Source organism: Callithrix jacchus, chromosome 13 (genome assembly GCF_049354715.1).
Source record: "Callithrix jacchus isolate 240 chromosome 13, calJac240_pri, whole genome shotgun sequence".
Taxonomy (NCBI): Eukaryota; Metazoa; Chordata; class Mammalia; order Primates; family Cebidae; genus Callithrix; species Callithrix jacchus.
Genome location: NC_133514.1, coordinates 50,640,328 through 50,655,238, shown reverse-complemented (window position 1 = coordinate 50,655,238; position 14,911 = coordinate 50,640,328). Strand labels below are relative to the sequence as shown.

Genomic DNA, 14,911 nt, shown 5'->3' with positions numbered 1-14,911 from the left:
CATTTGTGTCTGGCAGAGTCCTGTTTGTCGGCGGTTCCAGGCCCTACATTCTGCTTCCAGAGCTTTGGTGGAAGAGCAATGCCTCATTTTTCACTAGGGAACATGTTCAGCCCTGGTACATGGCTGAAGTCAGCTTGCAAACCATAGCAAAAGCTCTCCTCCCGCCTGCATCTGTTCTTCCCTCTCTCCCCCCAGGGTCCGAGTGATCGGAAGCTCCACATTGGCCCTCTGCCACCTGGCCTCAGGGGCTGCGGATGCCTATTACCAGTTTGGCCTGCACTGCTGGGACCTGGCGGCTGCCACAGTCATCATCAGAGAAGCAGGTGGCATCGTGATAGACACTTCGGGTGAGCTATCCTGTCCTCGGGATGCAGCAGCAGAAACTAGACAGAGAGACACTGTGGGTGGGCCACTTCCTGAGGTCCCCACTTACTAAATTTCCCACCTTCCCCAGAGTTTTGGGTTTTTCGTTTTTGTTTTTTTTTTTGAGACAGAGTCTTGCTGTTGCCTAGGCTGGAGTGCAGTGGTGTGATCTCAGCTCAATAAAGCTGTCCACCTCCCCGGTTCAAGCAGTTGTCCTGCCTCAGCCTCCTAAGTAGCTGGGATTACAGATGCGTGCCACCACACCTGGCTAATTTTTGGTAAAGTCGAGGCTTCACCATGTTGGCCAGGCTGGTCTCGAACTCCTGACCTCAGGTGATCTGCCTGCCTCGGCTTCCCAAAGTGTTGGGGTTACAGGCCTGAGCCATGGAGTTTGGGCCAGTGAAAGTTTTCTAAGGCCTCCCACAAGAATCCAGTGAGGTGGGCAGAGCAGGTATCACGGTCCCCAAATTTCTGAGGTTAGCTTCTTCTGCAAGGCCCCATAGCTTGGTGTTGGGTCAGCATGAGCACAAGGCATGAGTGTCCAGAAGGGTTTTGCAGAATGATTCTGGAAGATGACTGTTCCTTCTGCTTCAGGGTCGCTTGAGGCCCAGTGACTGAGCTCCTGGGAGCATAAGTGAGCCCTTAACTCTGTGCTGCCTGCTGCATCCACATAGCTTCAGGCAGATAAGCCAGGTGAATCTATCAGATCCCATTCTCTCCCAGCTTTTTGCAGAAACACTGTGGCTCACTTTTATCTATTGGGCATGGACGGCAGATCTTTGGTAATTTGATTTCTACTTGTTTCCTGTTTGTCCTTTCGAAAGGATTGACTTAGCTATCCATAGGGTATAAAAATGAAGAGGTATCAGCCATCAGCAGCAGGACTAGGCAGGCCCATTCCACATGTATGTGTGTGTGTATGTATGTATGTATGTATGTATGCATGTTTTTGAGATGGAGTCTCGCTCTGTCACCCAGGCTGGAGTGCAGTGGTGTGATCTCGGCTCACCGCAACTTCTGCCTCCCAGGTTCAAGAGATTCTTCTGCCTCTGCCACCTGAGTAGCTGGGATTACAGGAACATGCCACAACTGCCCAGCTAATTTTTTGTATTTTTAGTAGAGAAGGGCTTTCATCATGTTAGCCAGACTGGTCTCAAACTCCTGACTTCATGATTCGTGCACCTTAGCCTCCCACAGTGCTGGGATTACAGGCATGAGCCACTGCACCCAGCCCCATTCCACATTTTAAAGGTCCCATCACTCTGAATTTTACCACTAGAGCACCTGAAGGCTCATGTATGTGAAAAAGGGTCTCTATCCATGCAGTCAGACCTGTTTCATATCCCCCGGGAAGATTCAGGGCTTTACTGTCTTGCCCCAGGTGCTTAGACTGTGGGCCCCACAGCAGCAGTGCACTGCCAGGAACCTGTGGGCAGGCAGCTTTGGCCCCACCCAGACCTGTTGAGGCAGAGCCTTTGTTTCACAAGCCCTGGCTGACCCCTCTGCATAGTCAAGCTTGAGAAGGGTAGCTCCTCTGTTCTGGTCTAGCCCATCACTTGCATTTCTTAGGACTTTATGTTCTCCACTTGTAAGGCAGTGGCAGCTTCAGAGCTGCACTCTGTACTGTGCAGCCATGACTGCCTTCACACTGGGGTGGGGCGGAGAGAGGCTCCATCCCTCTATTCTTTGTCGGATTCACTCCTAGACCACCAGAGTTGGGGCTTGGGCATAGTTCCATGTGCCATTTCCTTTGCTGTATGCATGTGGGTAAGTTGTTATACAATATTGTTCAGCCCTCTCTGGTAACCCAGGTGCCTGGCTCTCTCCCTCTCTGTCCCCAGGTGGACCCCTCGACCTCATGGCTTGCAGAGTGGTTGCTGCCAGCACCCGGGAGATGGCGATGCTCATAGCTCAGGCCTTACAGACGATTAACTATGGGCGGGACGATGAGAAGTGACCGCAGTGGAGGCAAAGCTGCTCCCAAGGCCTCCCTAGGCTGCTGTGGGCTCCTGGGGAGGTGGCCCTGGTGGCCCATGCTCCATGCCAGTGGCTCATGCTCTGCTCCTGGCTACCCCAGAGGGAGCTGTCACGCTACAGTGAGTGGCTGGCCTTTTAAATCCATGTCTCTCTCACCAGGATTTTTGGTGTTTAGCTGTTTCTTTTTTTAATCTCATGTAGCCTTTTTCAGGTTAGTACGCGTTCTTCTGTCAGGGTCAAAACGCAAATCTCCTGTGAAATATGTATTGATAATCCAATCTTGATTCTTTTCCCCCTCAGAATATAAATCTCAGGTAATAAGGCTTTAGGACTGCTGATAAAGCAGACTGTTCTCAGGCCCTTCCACCCGGGGTACTTCAGAATGCAATAAATCAAAATAATGGCACTCTGTGTATCTGTTTCCTCTATAAGTGTGTCGTCTGCTTCCCAAACAACACCGTGGCCCTCATCCACTGCTGTGGATCTATGGCTCTCAGGAAGCTGTGCGAATGAAACCCAAAGCCTACTGTGTGCCGATTACTGCCTCTATGAGCTCCCTGAAGGCGACCCCAGTGATTATGATGTGATGCTCAGAACCCAAGACACAGGACAGACAAAAGTAAACTAACCTCTGAAAGCTGTTGTTTCTGTGATCAGTTTTTTTGTTTTTGTTTGAGTTGGTGTCTTGCTCTGTCTCCCAGCTTGGAGTGCAGTGGTGTGATCACAGCTCACTGTAGCCTTGACCTCAGAACTTAAGTGATCCTCCTGCCTCAGCCTCCTGAGTTGGGACCACAGGCACTCACCACCATGCCAGGCTAATTTTTAAAAATTTCTTGGTAGAGATGTGGTCTCACTGTATTGCCCAGGCTGGTCTCAAACTCCTGGGCTCAAGTGATTCTCGAAATTCAGCCTTCCAAAATGTTGAGATTGAATCACCATAACTGACCAATCTGTGATCAGTTTAAAGAGGAGAAACTGGGCCTTACTTGTTTCTCTTTAGGAGGCAGAATCGTATGTAAGAATAATTCTAATGAGGATATTAACTGGTTGGCCAGATATCTTTTCTGAAGTTTAAGAGTTGAAAAAGGCTTGGCCAGTTGTGGTGGCCCACGCCTATTATCCCAGCACTTTGGGAGGCTGAGGCAGGTGGATCACTTGAGGCCAGGAGTTTGAGACCACCCTGGATGACATGATGAAACCCTATCTCTACTAAAAATATAAAAATTAGCTGGATATGATGGCACGTGCCTCTAATTCCAGCTAGTTGGGAGGCTTGAGGCCCGAGAATCACTTGAACCCAGGAGGTGGAGGTTGCAGTCAGCTGAGATCAGACCGCTGCACTCCAGCCTGGGTGACAGAAGGAAACTGTCTCAAAAAGAAAAATGAAAAAAAAAATAGCCAGGCATGGTGGTGTGCACCTGTAATCCCAGCCACTTAGGTGGCTGAGGAGGGAGAATGGCTTGAACCCAGGAGGCGGGGGTTGCCTTGAATCAAGATTGCATCACTGCCCTCCAGCCTGAGTGATAGAGTGAGACCCTGTCTCAGGAAAAAAAAACCAAAAAGCAGTGAGTGTGAGACAGGTGACACAGATGGAAGATGAAGACCTGGAGGATGAAAAGAAGGGACTATTGCAAAAATCTGGAAGTCCAGCTTCAAAGCCAGGAGTGCGGAACCTGTGGGGCAGGGCCAACATCACTAAGCCGGACTAGACAGAGGCCTAAATCTGAACCTGAAGTTGGAGGAAGAGGGGAACAATGCTGCTGGCCTCTGGAAATGGGAAGATCCTAAGGGGTGACTCCAGCACCCAAGTTCCTAAGCAAGAAGTAGCCACACAGCTTCCTAGAGTGTGGCATCTCATGAGGGCCTCCTGGAGCAGAGGTTTCAGTTTGTGACTAGTCACGTGTTCCATCTTAGCAGACACATGGGTAAACAGGAGCCCTGCCCACCAGGAACCCCCTGGACTCTGCAGGCTGGCAGCATCCACATGACAGCACCGAACAGGCCAACTGGAGATGTGAGTGGGGAGGGGAAAAGGATCTGGACAGGACGTTCAGGTGGAGGCAGAGAGAAATGGCGAGGGCTGCAGTGGGGTAAACACATTTGGTTCTGCATGGCTGCAGGAGGCATCTTGCTGCTTGGAGGTTTGGGGAGGTGACGCTTAAACACATGGGCCGCTGGGCAAGGTGACTCATGCCTGTAATCTCAAGAGGCCGAGGTGGATAGATTACCTGAGGTTGGGAGTTCGAGACCAGCCTGACCAACATGGAGAAACTCTGTCTCTACTAAAAATACAAAACATGCCTGTGATCTCAGCTACTTGGAGGTTGAGGCAAGAGAATCACTTGAACCCAAGAGGCGGAGGTTGTGGTGAGTTGAGATCGTGCCACTGCACTCCAGCATGGGCAACAAGAGCAAAAATCTGTCTCAAAAAAAAAAAAACAAACACCAAAAATCAAAGAACACATGGGCCAACTCAAGGCCTTGGGCACCACACGGAGCAGTCTAAACTTTGTGCTGGAAACACAGGGAGGATACTTGTGATACTGTGTCAGTCCTTCTACTGGAGAGCCGGTTCTAACCATCGTCAAGTGAGAGAAGAAGCCCTCAGGTGGCAGGTGTAGCTCATTCAGTGAGAATGTCATGGTTGTCAGTCATGCCACAAGGGTTGCCCTTCAGTAGAATGATCTGATATGTCTATGCAGAAAATAATTTGAAGGGCTTTGGCAGTTCCCTGTGGGCTTCTTGTACTGAATAATGGAATATCAGAAGGGGGTGTCCCTTAGGAATCATGTGGCCCAACCTTCTGACCTCCAGGTCCCACCAGCCACTAGCTTGTGGTAGAGTGTAGGCATGTCTAGTACATCCAACACTAGAAAAGTTATGGCATTGGACAGGGAATCCTCTGCCAACCTTGAGGGAAGAAGCCAGTGTGCAGGGACATGAGTTGCTCAGGTTGGATGGTGTGCCACCTTATATCCACTGCTTAGGTCCAGATGGCTGGGGATCCTCCATCTCCTGCCCCTGCCCAAGAATGGCCTCAGTCCTCAGACCTGAATTCACCACCTGGACCACGTTCCCCAAAAGCCATCTCAGAAAGGGTCAGAATGGCCTGCAACTGCTGCCCACTGGAAGTTTCCGTACTGTGAAGTTATTGGTTCCCCACCTGTAAGTCTGGAATGCCACCATGTTGTCCCAAGGCCTCTGCCTTTGACAGGGTGGTAGCTCCCAGCCTCTCCCACGTGGCAAGCCTGCCTGGGCATAGAGAGCCAAGTCTGCTAGCCTCCTTGGCTTGGAGAAGAGTTTTTCTGAGATATTAGTAACTGAGAGTTACCACATGTAGCAAGTGTACAGGCATCAGCCTAAAAAGCTCAGATAGGGATCTCCAGAATAAATGGGCTCGTTTTGGACTAGGCAAGGGATTGCAGTTCGGGATGTGTGCTATGATGATGGATCAGGGTACAACCAGGGATGTCACGGCAAAGAAGAATATTTTTCTTTTTTTGAGACGGAGTCTTGCTCTGTCACCCAAGCTGGAGTGCAGTTGGTGTGCTCCCGGCTCACTGCAACCTCCGCCTCCTGGGTTCAAGTGATTCTCGTGCCTGGCTAATTTTTGTATTTTTAGTAAAGATGGATTTTGTCATGTTGATCAGGCTGGTTTCAAACTCCTGACCTCAAACTATCTACTCACCATGGCCTCCCAAAATGCTGGGATTACAGGCATAAGCCACCGCACCCAGCCAAAGAAGAATCTTTTAAAGACAAATAGATGTGCACACGAGCTGCTTTGAAACAAGCCTCCTAGGTGACAGAGCTCACTGCAGGAATTGGCTCTGTGTGTCGGTGGAGGCAGCTGTTGCCAGGTCAGTGTGGCATGCTGGTGGTGGATCTGGAATACCGCTTCCTTGAGAAGTCCTTGCAATAAATCCTGATGCTGGTCTACCTGCAGGAATGTCTTGGGATAAGTCCTGTTTCAGGCATGTGGGTGTGAGGGCTTCTTCATGGCCTTCGCCCCAATCCATTTTGCTGGAGTTTGATACAAGCGGCTCCATTTTGTTAGCAGCAGCTTTCACGAAGCTTTTGTTTTTGGGTTTCAACAGCAGGAATTGAATTAAAGCCCTTAACATGTATTGCCATTGAAATATGTCTGGTTTCATGTTCTGTAAACTTTTTTTTTTTGGTTTCTTTTTTCCAGTTTGTAAAAGAAGGGAATATAGATACAATTAGGTTTGATATCTCCAGATTTTAGGCCAGGCACGGTGGCTCACGCCTGTAATTTCAGCACTTTGGGAGGCCAAGGTGGTCACCTGAGGTCAGCAGTTCGAGACCAGCCTGACGTGGGGGCACACACCTGTAATCCCAGCTACTTGGGAGGCTGAGGCAGGAGAATTGCTTGACCCAGGAGGTGGAGGTTGCAGTGAGCCAAGATCACCCCACTGCACTCTGGTCCGGGCCACAAGAGTGAAACTCCATCTCAAAAAAAAAAAAAAATCTCTAGATTTTAATAAAATCAATATTCATGTGCAAAATTTTAACAATGTTTCCCTTTTTGCATTATTTGAACTGAATGCAGTTGGCCTCCTACCTGCCTTCCTGGCATAAGGGGAAGGTGGAATGTGCCAGCCGCCTACTAGGCAATAGTGCCTATGGTGAAACAGCTTCTGCCTGGCAGGGGAAGCTGATTTGGGAGGAGCCATCACTAAGTAATGGAAGGGAGCTATTCTATGGGCTTCCTTGGGTGTGGTAACTCCTGGAGAGACTGGTTCCTGCTTGGAATGAGGCTTCCAGACTGGGCGGCCTCCACACGTGGCGGTATGAGTTGGCTCCTCCCTCCCCAGCTGCCTGCTGTGTGGACGCTGTAAGGGCTCCTGAGGAAGAGGAATTAGGGGGACTGGGTTCTGTACTGCAGCTTCCGGGTGGACCGCTGCAAGGCGCGTCCTCGCAAGCGTAGAAGGAAGGCTCTTTTAGACACGAGTGCCGCCTCATCATCTCCTCCCTGTGGCTTCGATCCACGAGCGCGGTCTTTAGATGCTTTGGGCTCCGACTCTGTCTCCCTCTTCTTCAAATCACGAGGGCACTCGGTCACCGCGGTGCTAGAGGCAGGTGGCCCCAGCGTCCCTATCACCTCGTTCACGTCTCCAAGGCCCCCGGTCGACCCCAAGCCGCCCATCCTGAGTCCCCGCGGCCAGGAGCAGGCAGGGCTGGGGCTGGATAGAGGGGCTGGGGCGCCGCGGATTGGCGCCGCTGTCGGGGACGACGCAGTGCCCCGCGCAGTCCCTGAGCGCCCCCACTGCGCTCCGGCGACCCGCGCTCTCTGACCCGGTCACTGACGGGGGTGACGGCCACGTTCACGGGACCAAGTGGACCCACCCTGGGAGCCAGGGCTTTCTCCTCACTGTCAGGGAGCTCTGGACTGCGAGATGACAGCACAACGGGAACAGCCTCACCGGGCCCTGGCCGAAGCAGCCTCGCTGGGACAAGCCATCGCTGGGGGTTGTCTCCGCAATCCACGACTCCGCGCCGCCTCAACCCGGTACCCGCCCCACGCCGCGCAGGTGGTCGCTGGGCGCCGGGCCTAGGGCGCTTCATTTGCCAAGGGCAGCGCGCCCCCTGCTGTCTGTGCTAACTGCGCGGCGCGGGACGCCGCAGACGGCCCCCCGACCCCATCCCGGCGGCGCCCTCCGAAAAGATTTGGGCTGGGGCTCGTCCTGTGCCCTTGGCGAGGTCGTTTGTCCCTGTTCTGGGTGGAACTTAACCGTGGGGCTCGGCTGTATCCGTGACGGCAGGGGCGCAGGACAGCAGAGGCTGTGACAGAGCACATGCCGTTATTCCCTGCATTGTGACGCACTGTAAGTGCATAACCAAAAAAACCAACTCGGGCCATGGTTAAAGTGGGGATATGCAGTAAAAATTTAAGCCTGATAAGAAAAGTAGAAAACTAGTTCATCCGGAGTTTAATCAAGTTTTTGAGAAGAGGATTTATTTTATTAATTGGAACAGGATTCAGGGGCGGAGTTATTGAATGCATCAGGGTTTGACACATTTACATTTTATCAAAATAAAAAGATGCTTAAATAATGCAATGATAGGCCGGGCACGGTGGCTCACACCTGTAATCCCAACACTTTGGGAGGCAGAGGCAGGCAGATCAGCTGAAGTCAGGAGTTCAAGACCAGCCTGGTGAACATTGTGAAACCGCCGTCTCTACTAAAACTACAAAAATTAGCTGGGCGTGGTGGCGCGTGCCTGTAGTTCCAGCTACTCTCCTAGGATCCTGAGGTTAAGTTGCTTGAACATGGGAGGCCATGGCTTTATTTTCAAAATCTTCCCAGAACGCTAGGAAAAATCTTAATTTAACTTGACTTGGCTGAATGTGCTAATTGTCCGACCTACCCTCTGCGGGAAGACTGAGCTCGTTTGGAAAAAACCGGACCGCAGGCTAGAGGAAATTCCTTAAGTTCAGGCTTTATTGAGAGGAAAGAGCCTCCGGCCAGGCCAGCCGGGACGAAAAGGAAAAATGGCCGCGCCGCTCAGAGGGGCAGGGTTGTTTTATAGGGGGCTGAAGGGCTGGGGGGTGGGGAAGCCAAAAGCCGAGGTGGTGGGCAACTGTTGGTCAGTTTGAACTGCTGGGCGGGAAGCTGGGCGGCGGGAGGGCTAGGGCCGGTATGTAAAGTGAGAGATAAGGGAGCCTCTTTGTGGGGGAGGGAAAGAGAGATTTTGCGGTAGGGGCAGAGTTTTCCAAACACTAATCACCTTTTATTTAATATGTCCCAACTACATCGGTTACTAGCTGTGTGAGACCTCAGACAGGATTTTTACATTATCTGTGCCTCAGTTTCCTCATCAGTGAAATCTTGGTACCTATTCATAGGTTAAAGATTAAGTGAGAGATGTATTGGTGGTGAGGAAAAATGTTTCCTCTACCATCTTAGGTTCAGTTAATGGGGACCCACAAATTACACTGAAAAAAAATTGTAAGAGAAAAGGTATACATTTTTTATTAGTCTTTATGTGCATAGGAATTCACAGAAAAGAAGTGGAATTCAAAGAAGCAGTGAGACTCAGGGGCTGGTAACTTTAACAAAGAAGAGGGTTTGACCTTGAGGGAAGATAAGGCACTGGGAAGTGACTGGGGAGAATTTCGGGAAGGTGATGAAGACAAGACTATCGCAGAAAGGCTGGTTTATGGAGACTCATCTTGGTGCTGACTCTGGTGATAAGAGTCACTCTCTCATTGGTGGGGGTGAGGGGGATACCTGCTTGAGATACTTTATGCCACCTTCACAAAGAGACATTTATGATCTGATTTCAGGCAGAAAATGAGAGGACAGAGAACTCTTTAGGCATCTGTGGATCCTCCATTACCTTCAGCTCAAAATAATCCAAATATGATTTAGTAGAAAAACACCTTTGGAAGGGCTCGTTCTTTGGGTAACTCTTGTGAACGTGGTTTTCAGCACTCATGTGTTGGGTCCTTTCCTCCCAGGGACAGCCATTGCTCTCCTCTGTCTTTTCTGTCATTTGTTGTAGAAGGATGGTCACAGCGAAGAGCACAGCCACAGGTCCCAGCAGCCTACAGCTTCACCCAGCCTCACATGTGGGTGAGCTTACGGTTCTCACTGGATTCCAGCAGCTGTTTGGACCAGTTTTGCTGTGGGTCACCAATTTCTTAAAAGTCCAACAAAATTATTCTTCTGTCTTATTGTGTCCCAACAGCATAGCATGGATCTGGTGGGAGTGTTCTCTCTCTGGCTTTCTGCTGGCTGGAGTGTGGGTCCCTGGCCTGGGTCTGGAGGTGGCTGGCTGTCAGGCAGGGGCTGCATGAGCAATACTTTTCTGTCCGACTGTCCCAGTTCTCATGGAACTTTGTCTCAATAAGGTCTCTCACAGCCCATAAGGGACCCCTGTTCTCTGTCCTCTCATTGCCTTGAGTAGGAAAGTCCCACCTCAGTATCACCGGCCTCGTATATGGATTAGCAGGTTTGTGGAACTGGAGTGGCTCATGTTTGTGGGAGACCAGAGACCCAAATTTCCAGAAACACTGTACTGCCTGTGACGAGGGTCTGTGCTTCTTTCTCTCTGGCTATCTTTGGGAGGTGACTCTGGCCCATGGGGGCTGCAGCTTCTGCACCTTTTATGGGGACACCTGGGGTTTCCATGGTTCAGCCATAAACAGGTTTATTGGTTTTAAGTCACATTTACATTTACATTACATCCTGAGGTTAAGTTGCATTATGTAATTTAAGTTGCATTATGTAATTAAATTACATTACAAATGTAATTTAAGTCACATTACATATTTACAAAAGGTGTACCTCTGGAAAGATCCTTTGGTTTGGAAAAGCTTTTGCATTTGAAAGGATTTTTAGAGAACTTTCATCCTAAACAAATAACTATTGGGACCTAGGAGAAGTGTCTTAGTCACTTTGGGCTGATCTAACAAATTACCATGGGTCAGGCTGGGTGAAGTGGCTCATGCCTGTAGTCTCAGCACTTTGGGAAGCCCAGGCTGGTGGATCACAAGGTCAGGAGTTCAAGACCAGCCCAGCCAAGATGGTAAAACCCTGTCTCTACTAAAAACATAAAAAATTTAGGTGGGTGTGGTGGCAGGTACTTGTAATCCCAGCTACTTGGGAGGCTGAGGCAGAGAATTGCTTGAACCCAGGTGGCAGAGGTCACAGTAAGCCGAGATTGCATCACTGCACTACACCTGGGCAACAGAGTGAGAGTCTGTTTCAAAAATAAATAAATAAACAAACAAATTACCATAGGTGATGACATAAACCACAAACATTGATTTATCACCATTCTGGAAAGCTGCAGGGGCCTGGCATGGGCAGGTTCTTGGTGAGGGCACTCTTCCTGGCCCTGTCCTCATCTGGCCTTCCCTCGGTGCATGCATGGAGAGAGATATAGATGTGGGGGAGGAGGGAGTCCTATAACCCCAAAAGTCTTAACTCATTCCAGCATCAACTCTAAAATCTAAAGTCCAAAGTCTCATCTAAATATCATCTAGGCTGGGTATGGTGGCTCACACCTGTAATCTCAGCACTTAGGGAGGCAGAGATGGGAGAATCATTTAATCTCAGGAGTTCCAGATGAGCCTGGACAACATGGCAAAACTCCATCTCTACAAACATTTAAAAAAATTAGCCAGAAGTAGTGGTGCAGGCCTGTTAGAAATAAATTTTCAGTGCCACAAAAGAAATAGCACTCAAACACAAATTTTCTCAGCAAGGCAAATTTACTCCTGCAGGAGGGTGTGTCTCGCATATGGAGCAATGTGGAAAGCACCCAGAACAAAGGAAAGCAGGGGTTTTTATTATTTCTAATGCAGCTTGTCCCATTACTGTGTCCTGCCTCCATTGGCTGGAGTTGGACTGCACAATCTAAGCTGAACCTGGTTGGCTAACTTCAAAAGTGCAGGAATGTGGTTACAACAGTGGGAAGGCAGGAAGATCAGTGTCTCTGCTGGGAAAGCAGTTAAAGGAAGGAGGGAGTGATTTCTTGGAGGGCATGCCTGAGCACAGCAGGGCAGGAGGGGCTGATAGATTGGCAGGCAAGATTACTTTAGGCAAAGAACAGGTTAATAAGACTTCAAGACAGACAGTACAAGGAAGTAAACACCTCTTGGGGAAGAACACCTTGTTTGTAACAAAGTGAAACTCTTTAAAGAGGAACTATCTAAACTACTCGTTTTTAATAAGGCCTGTAGTCCCAGGTGAGGTGAGCAGATCACTTGAGCCAGGAGGTGAAGGCTACAGTAAGCAAAGATTGTGCCACTGCACTCCAGCCTGAGCAACAGAGTGAGACCCTGTCTCCAAAAAATGAAAATAAAAGATAAATATCTAAATCACCTATGGGTGAGACTCAAGGTATGAGTCATTCCCAGGAAAAATTCTCCAGCTGTGATCTTGTGAAACCAAGCAAGTTATATACTTCCAAAATACAATAGAATTATTATCAGAAAAGGCTCCTGGGGTCCTGATCCAGACTCCAAGAGAGAGTTCTTGGACCTCATGCAAGAAAGAATTTGGATGAGTTCACAGAATAAAGTGACAGTAGTTTATTAAGAAATTAAAGGAATAAAAGAATGGTTACTCCATAGACAGAGCAGGGTGTTCCCAAAAGCAAGAGTAGGAATGCGCCCATCTTAGTGACAGTGCCTGTTTATGTATAACAAAGTGAAAAGCCATGAAGCAGATGTGCTGTAGTTACTAGAAGGGCTGTGAAAGAGGATGGCTAATCTTTGTCTAACTACTCTCTTCCGTGAGAATCTATATTATCCTTAAAGATAAACCAATTTTTTAAAATTGCATTTTAGGTTTTGGGGTACATGTGAAGAACATGCAAGATTGTTGCATAGGTACACACATGGCAGTGTGATTTGCTGCCTTCCTCCCCTTCACCTATATCTGAGAAACCAATTTTTAAACTAATTGTTCTTAAGATATTTCCTGGGTCTTTTAAGTCATGGATCTGTTTAGACCTGGGTCTGTTCAGTAAATATTATTAACCTCTTCCCTTAATCATAAACCTCCTGTGATTAAAGAAGCCTAACTTTCTGGGAATGATGTCCAGCAGTTCTCAACCTCATTTTGCCCAGCCTTTATTCAAAATGGAGTCACTCTGGTTCAAACCCCTCTGACAGTGAGACAGGAATATAATAGACATTCCCATTCCGAAGGCAGAAACAGGAAAGAAGGAATGAATGGGGGAACCCAAGCAAGTTCAAAACCTAGGCAAGGTAAATTCCATTAGATCTTATTTCCTCCCAACTTTCAGATATTTTTAATCAGTGTAATCCTCAACACAATAATCAATGTGATTTCAAGCATTTGGAAGAACAGTATTTCCTGGGTAAGGGGGAAATTGTGCAGATAGCTTCTGAAAGTCTTCCAGTCTTAATAGCTTTATGGTGAAACATTTCTTCTAGAAGTTTGGGCCTTCTGTTTTCAGTTTGCTGGAATCCATATTCACTAAGCAGAGCTTGTACTGATCAGTGGGACCCAGTTTCTTCCAGGGCTCTGGGTTATTCCTCCTGTCCCAACTGACATTTGGATTGAACAATGCTGGGTGCAAGATAGACCGTGCTGCTCTGTACCTGCAGCTCCAGCAAATAAAAGAGGGACTCAAGCTCAGATACTTCCTGGCCTGACTGAGGATCTGGTGGAGCATATGTGCATCAGAGATCACCACTGAAAAAGGACAGAACAAACACACTTGCCAGGCTCAGGACTAAGTAGGCTCTGCAAATTCCATTTAACCCTAGGGTTCAAGAATGTTTCTCTTTGGCTCTGTGCTCTGCCCTCTGGACCCACTGGATCAGTGGGCCCACATCTGCAGCTCTGCTGGTCATGGGGTACACACCTGTGACTGCTGGGCAGGAGTGGCTTCGGGGGGCTCTGCCTGGTGGCATCTGCCCCACCCTGGGGCTCAAAGTAGCCAGCACCCACTTATAGGAACCAAGCTGATGGTTCCACCTACAGGGCTTTGCTGGCCTCTGGTCTCACTCTTTCCATCCAAGCTGGAGGGAGCCTTGCCTTTGGAGCCTGTGCATGGGGTTGTGGTGGGAGTGGCAGCTCTGCTGATCTCTGAATCACCTTTGAGATCTGAAGAATAGTGCATATTTGCAGCCTAAGAGCTCTCTGATCCAGTCCTGTAAGATCTAAAAAGATAGCCTTCCTTCATCCTGTGCCAACCCCATCCCTTTATGTCAGACTGGCAGTGTTTCTGCTGGGGTTGCTGATTAGGTCTGTGGTTCACACACACACTAATTTTACCAGATGGCCAGTCCACCACACCCTTAGCCTTCTCTTCTATACATGCTTTCTCATTTTTTGTGATACAGGCAAGCTGAAAACTTTCTAAATCTTTAAATTTTGGTTTCTTAACAATTCCATCTTCAATTCATTTGTCATTTCTTGCATTTTACTATCAGCAGTCAGGAGAAACCAAATTGCTCCTTCAACACTTTGCTTAGAAATCTCCTCAGCTAAATATCCAATTTTATCACTTACAAGTCCTATCCTCCACAAAACACTAGAACACAGGCACAATTCTGCCAAGTTATTTGCCACTTTGTAATAAGGACTGCCTTTTCTCCACTGTCCCTTAACAAGTTCATTTCCACAGGAGACCTCATCAGAATGGCCTTTGTCATCCATATTTCTACCAACATTCTGTAACATGATTATTCATGTATTTTTTTCCCTCAATACTAGGTCTCATTCTGTCACCCAGGCTGGAGTGGTGCAGTCATAGCTCACTGCAGCCTCAACCTCCTGGGCTCAAGTGATCCTCCTGCCTCAGCCTCCAAGCAGTTGGGACCACAGGCACATGTCACTATGCAGGCTATTTCTTTTCACTTTTTTTTAAAGGCAGGGTGTATTAGGCCACTTTTGCTAGCTATAAATAAATACCTCAGAGTGGGTAATGTATAAAAAAAGTTTAATTGACTCACAGTTCTGCAGGCTTTACAGGAAGCATGGTGCTGGCATTTGCTTGTCGTTTAGGGAGGCTTCTGGAAGCTTACAATCATGGCAGAAGGCAAAGGGGGACCAGGCACATCACA

General features: G+C 48.6%; 3 protein-coding genes across 4 annotated transcripts in view; 2 read left to right on the top strand and 1 right to left on the bottom strand.

Moving 5' to 3' along the window:
- The window catches only part of IMPA2 (inositol monophosphatase 2), a 55,466-nt gene extending 52,720 nt beyond the window's left edge, over positions 1-2,746 (top strand). Inside the window, exons 7-8 of the mRNA XM_002757041.4 lie at positions 196-347; positions 2,205-2,746. Coding sequence (XP_002757087.1) covers positions 196-347; positions 2,205-2,320 — 268 coding nt within the window. The 3' untranslated portion in view covers positions 2,321-2,746. The remainder of the gene's footprint in view (positions 1-195; positions 348-2,204) is intronic.
- Positions 1-14,911, bottom strand: part of LOC118146832 (uncharacterized) — a 63,679-nt gene that overhangs the window by 18,710 nt on the left and 30,058 nt on the right. Inside the window, exons 2-3 of one of the 2 annotated variants that reach the window (XR_004732881.3) lie at positions 14,801-14,911; positions 1-13,535 (exon numbers count right to left, since the gene is read on the bottom strand). The exon at positions 1-13,535 is cut by the window's left edge and continues 18,710 nt beyond it. Coding sequence is in view for 1 of the 2 variants with exons in the window: in XM_078347725.1 (XP_078203851.1) it covers positions 7,468-7,926 (459 nt within the window). In the remaining variant the exon portion in view is untranslated. The other variant, XM_078347725.1, reaches the window with a different exon arrangement.
- Positions 2,212-14,911, top strand: part of LOC118146829 (protein FAM210A-like) — a 51,005-nt gene continuing 38,305 nt past the window's right edge. Inside the window, exon 1 of the mRNA XM_035270544.3 lies at positions 2,212-8,186. The gene's annotated coding sequence lies outside the window, so the exon portion shown is untranslated. The remainder of the gene's footprint in view (positions 8,187-14,911) is intronic.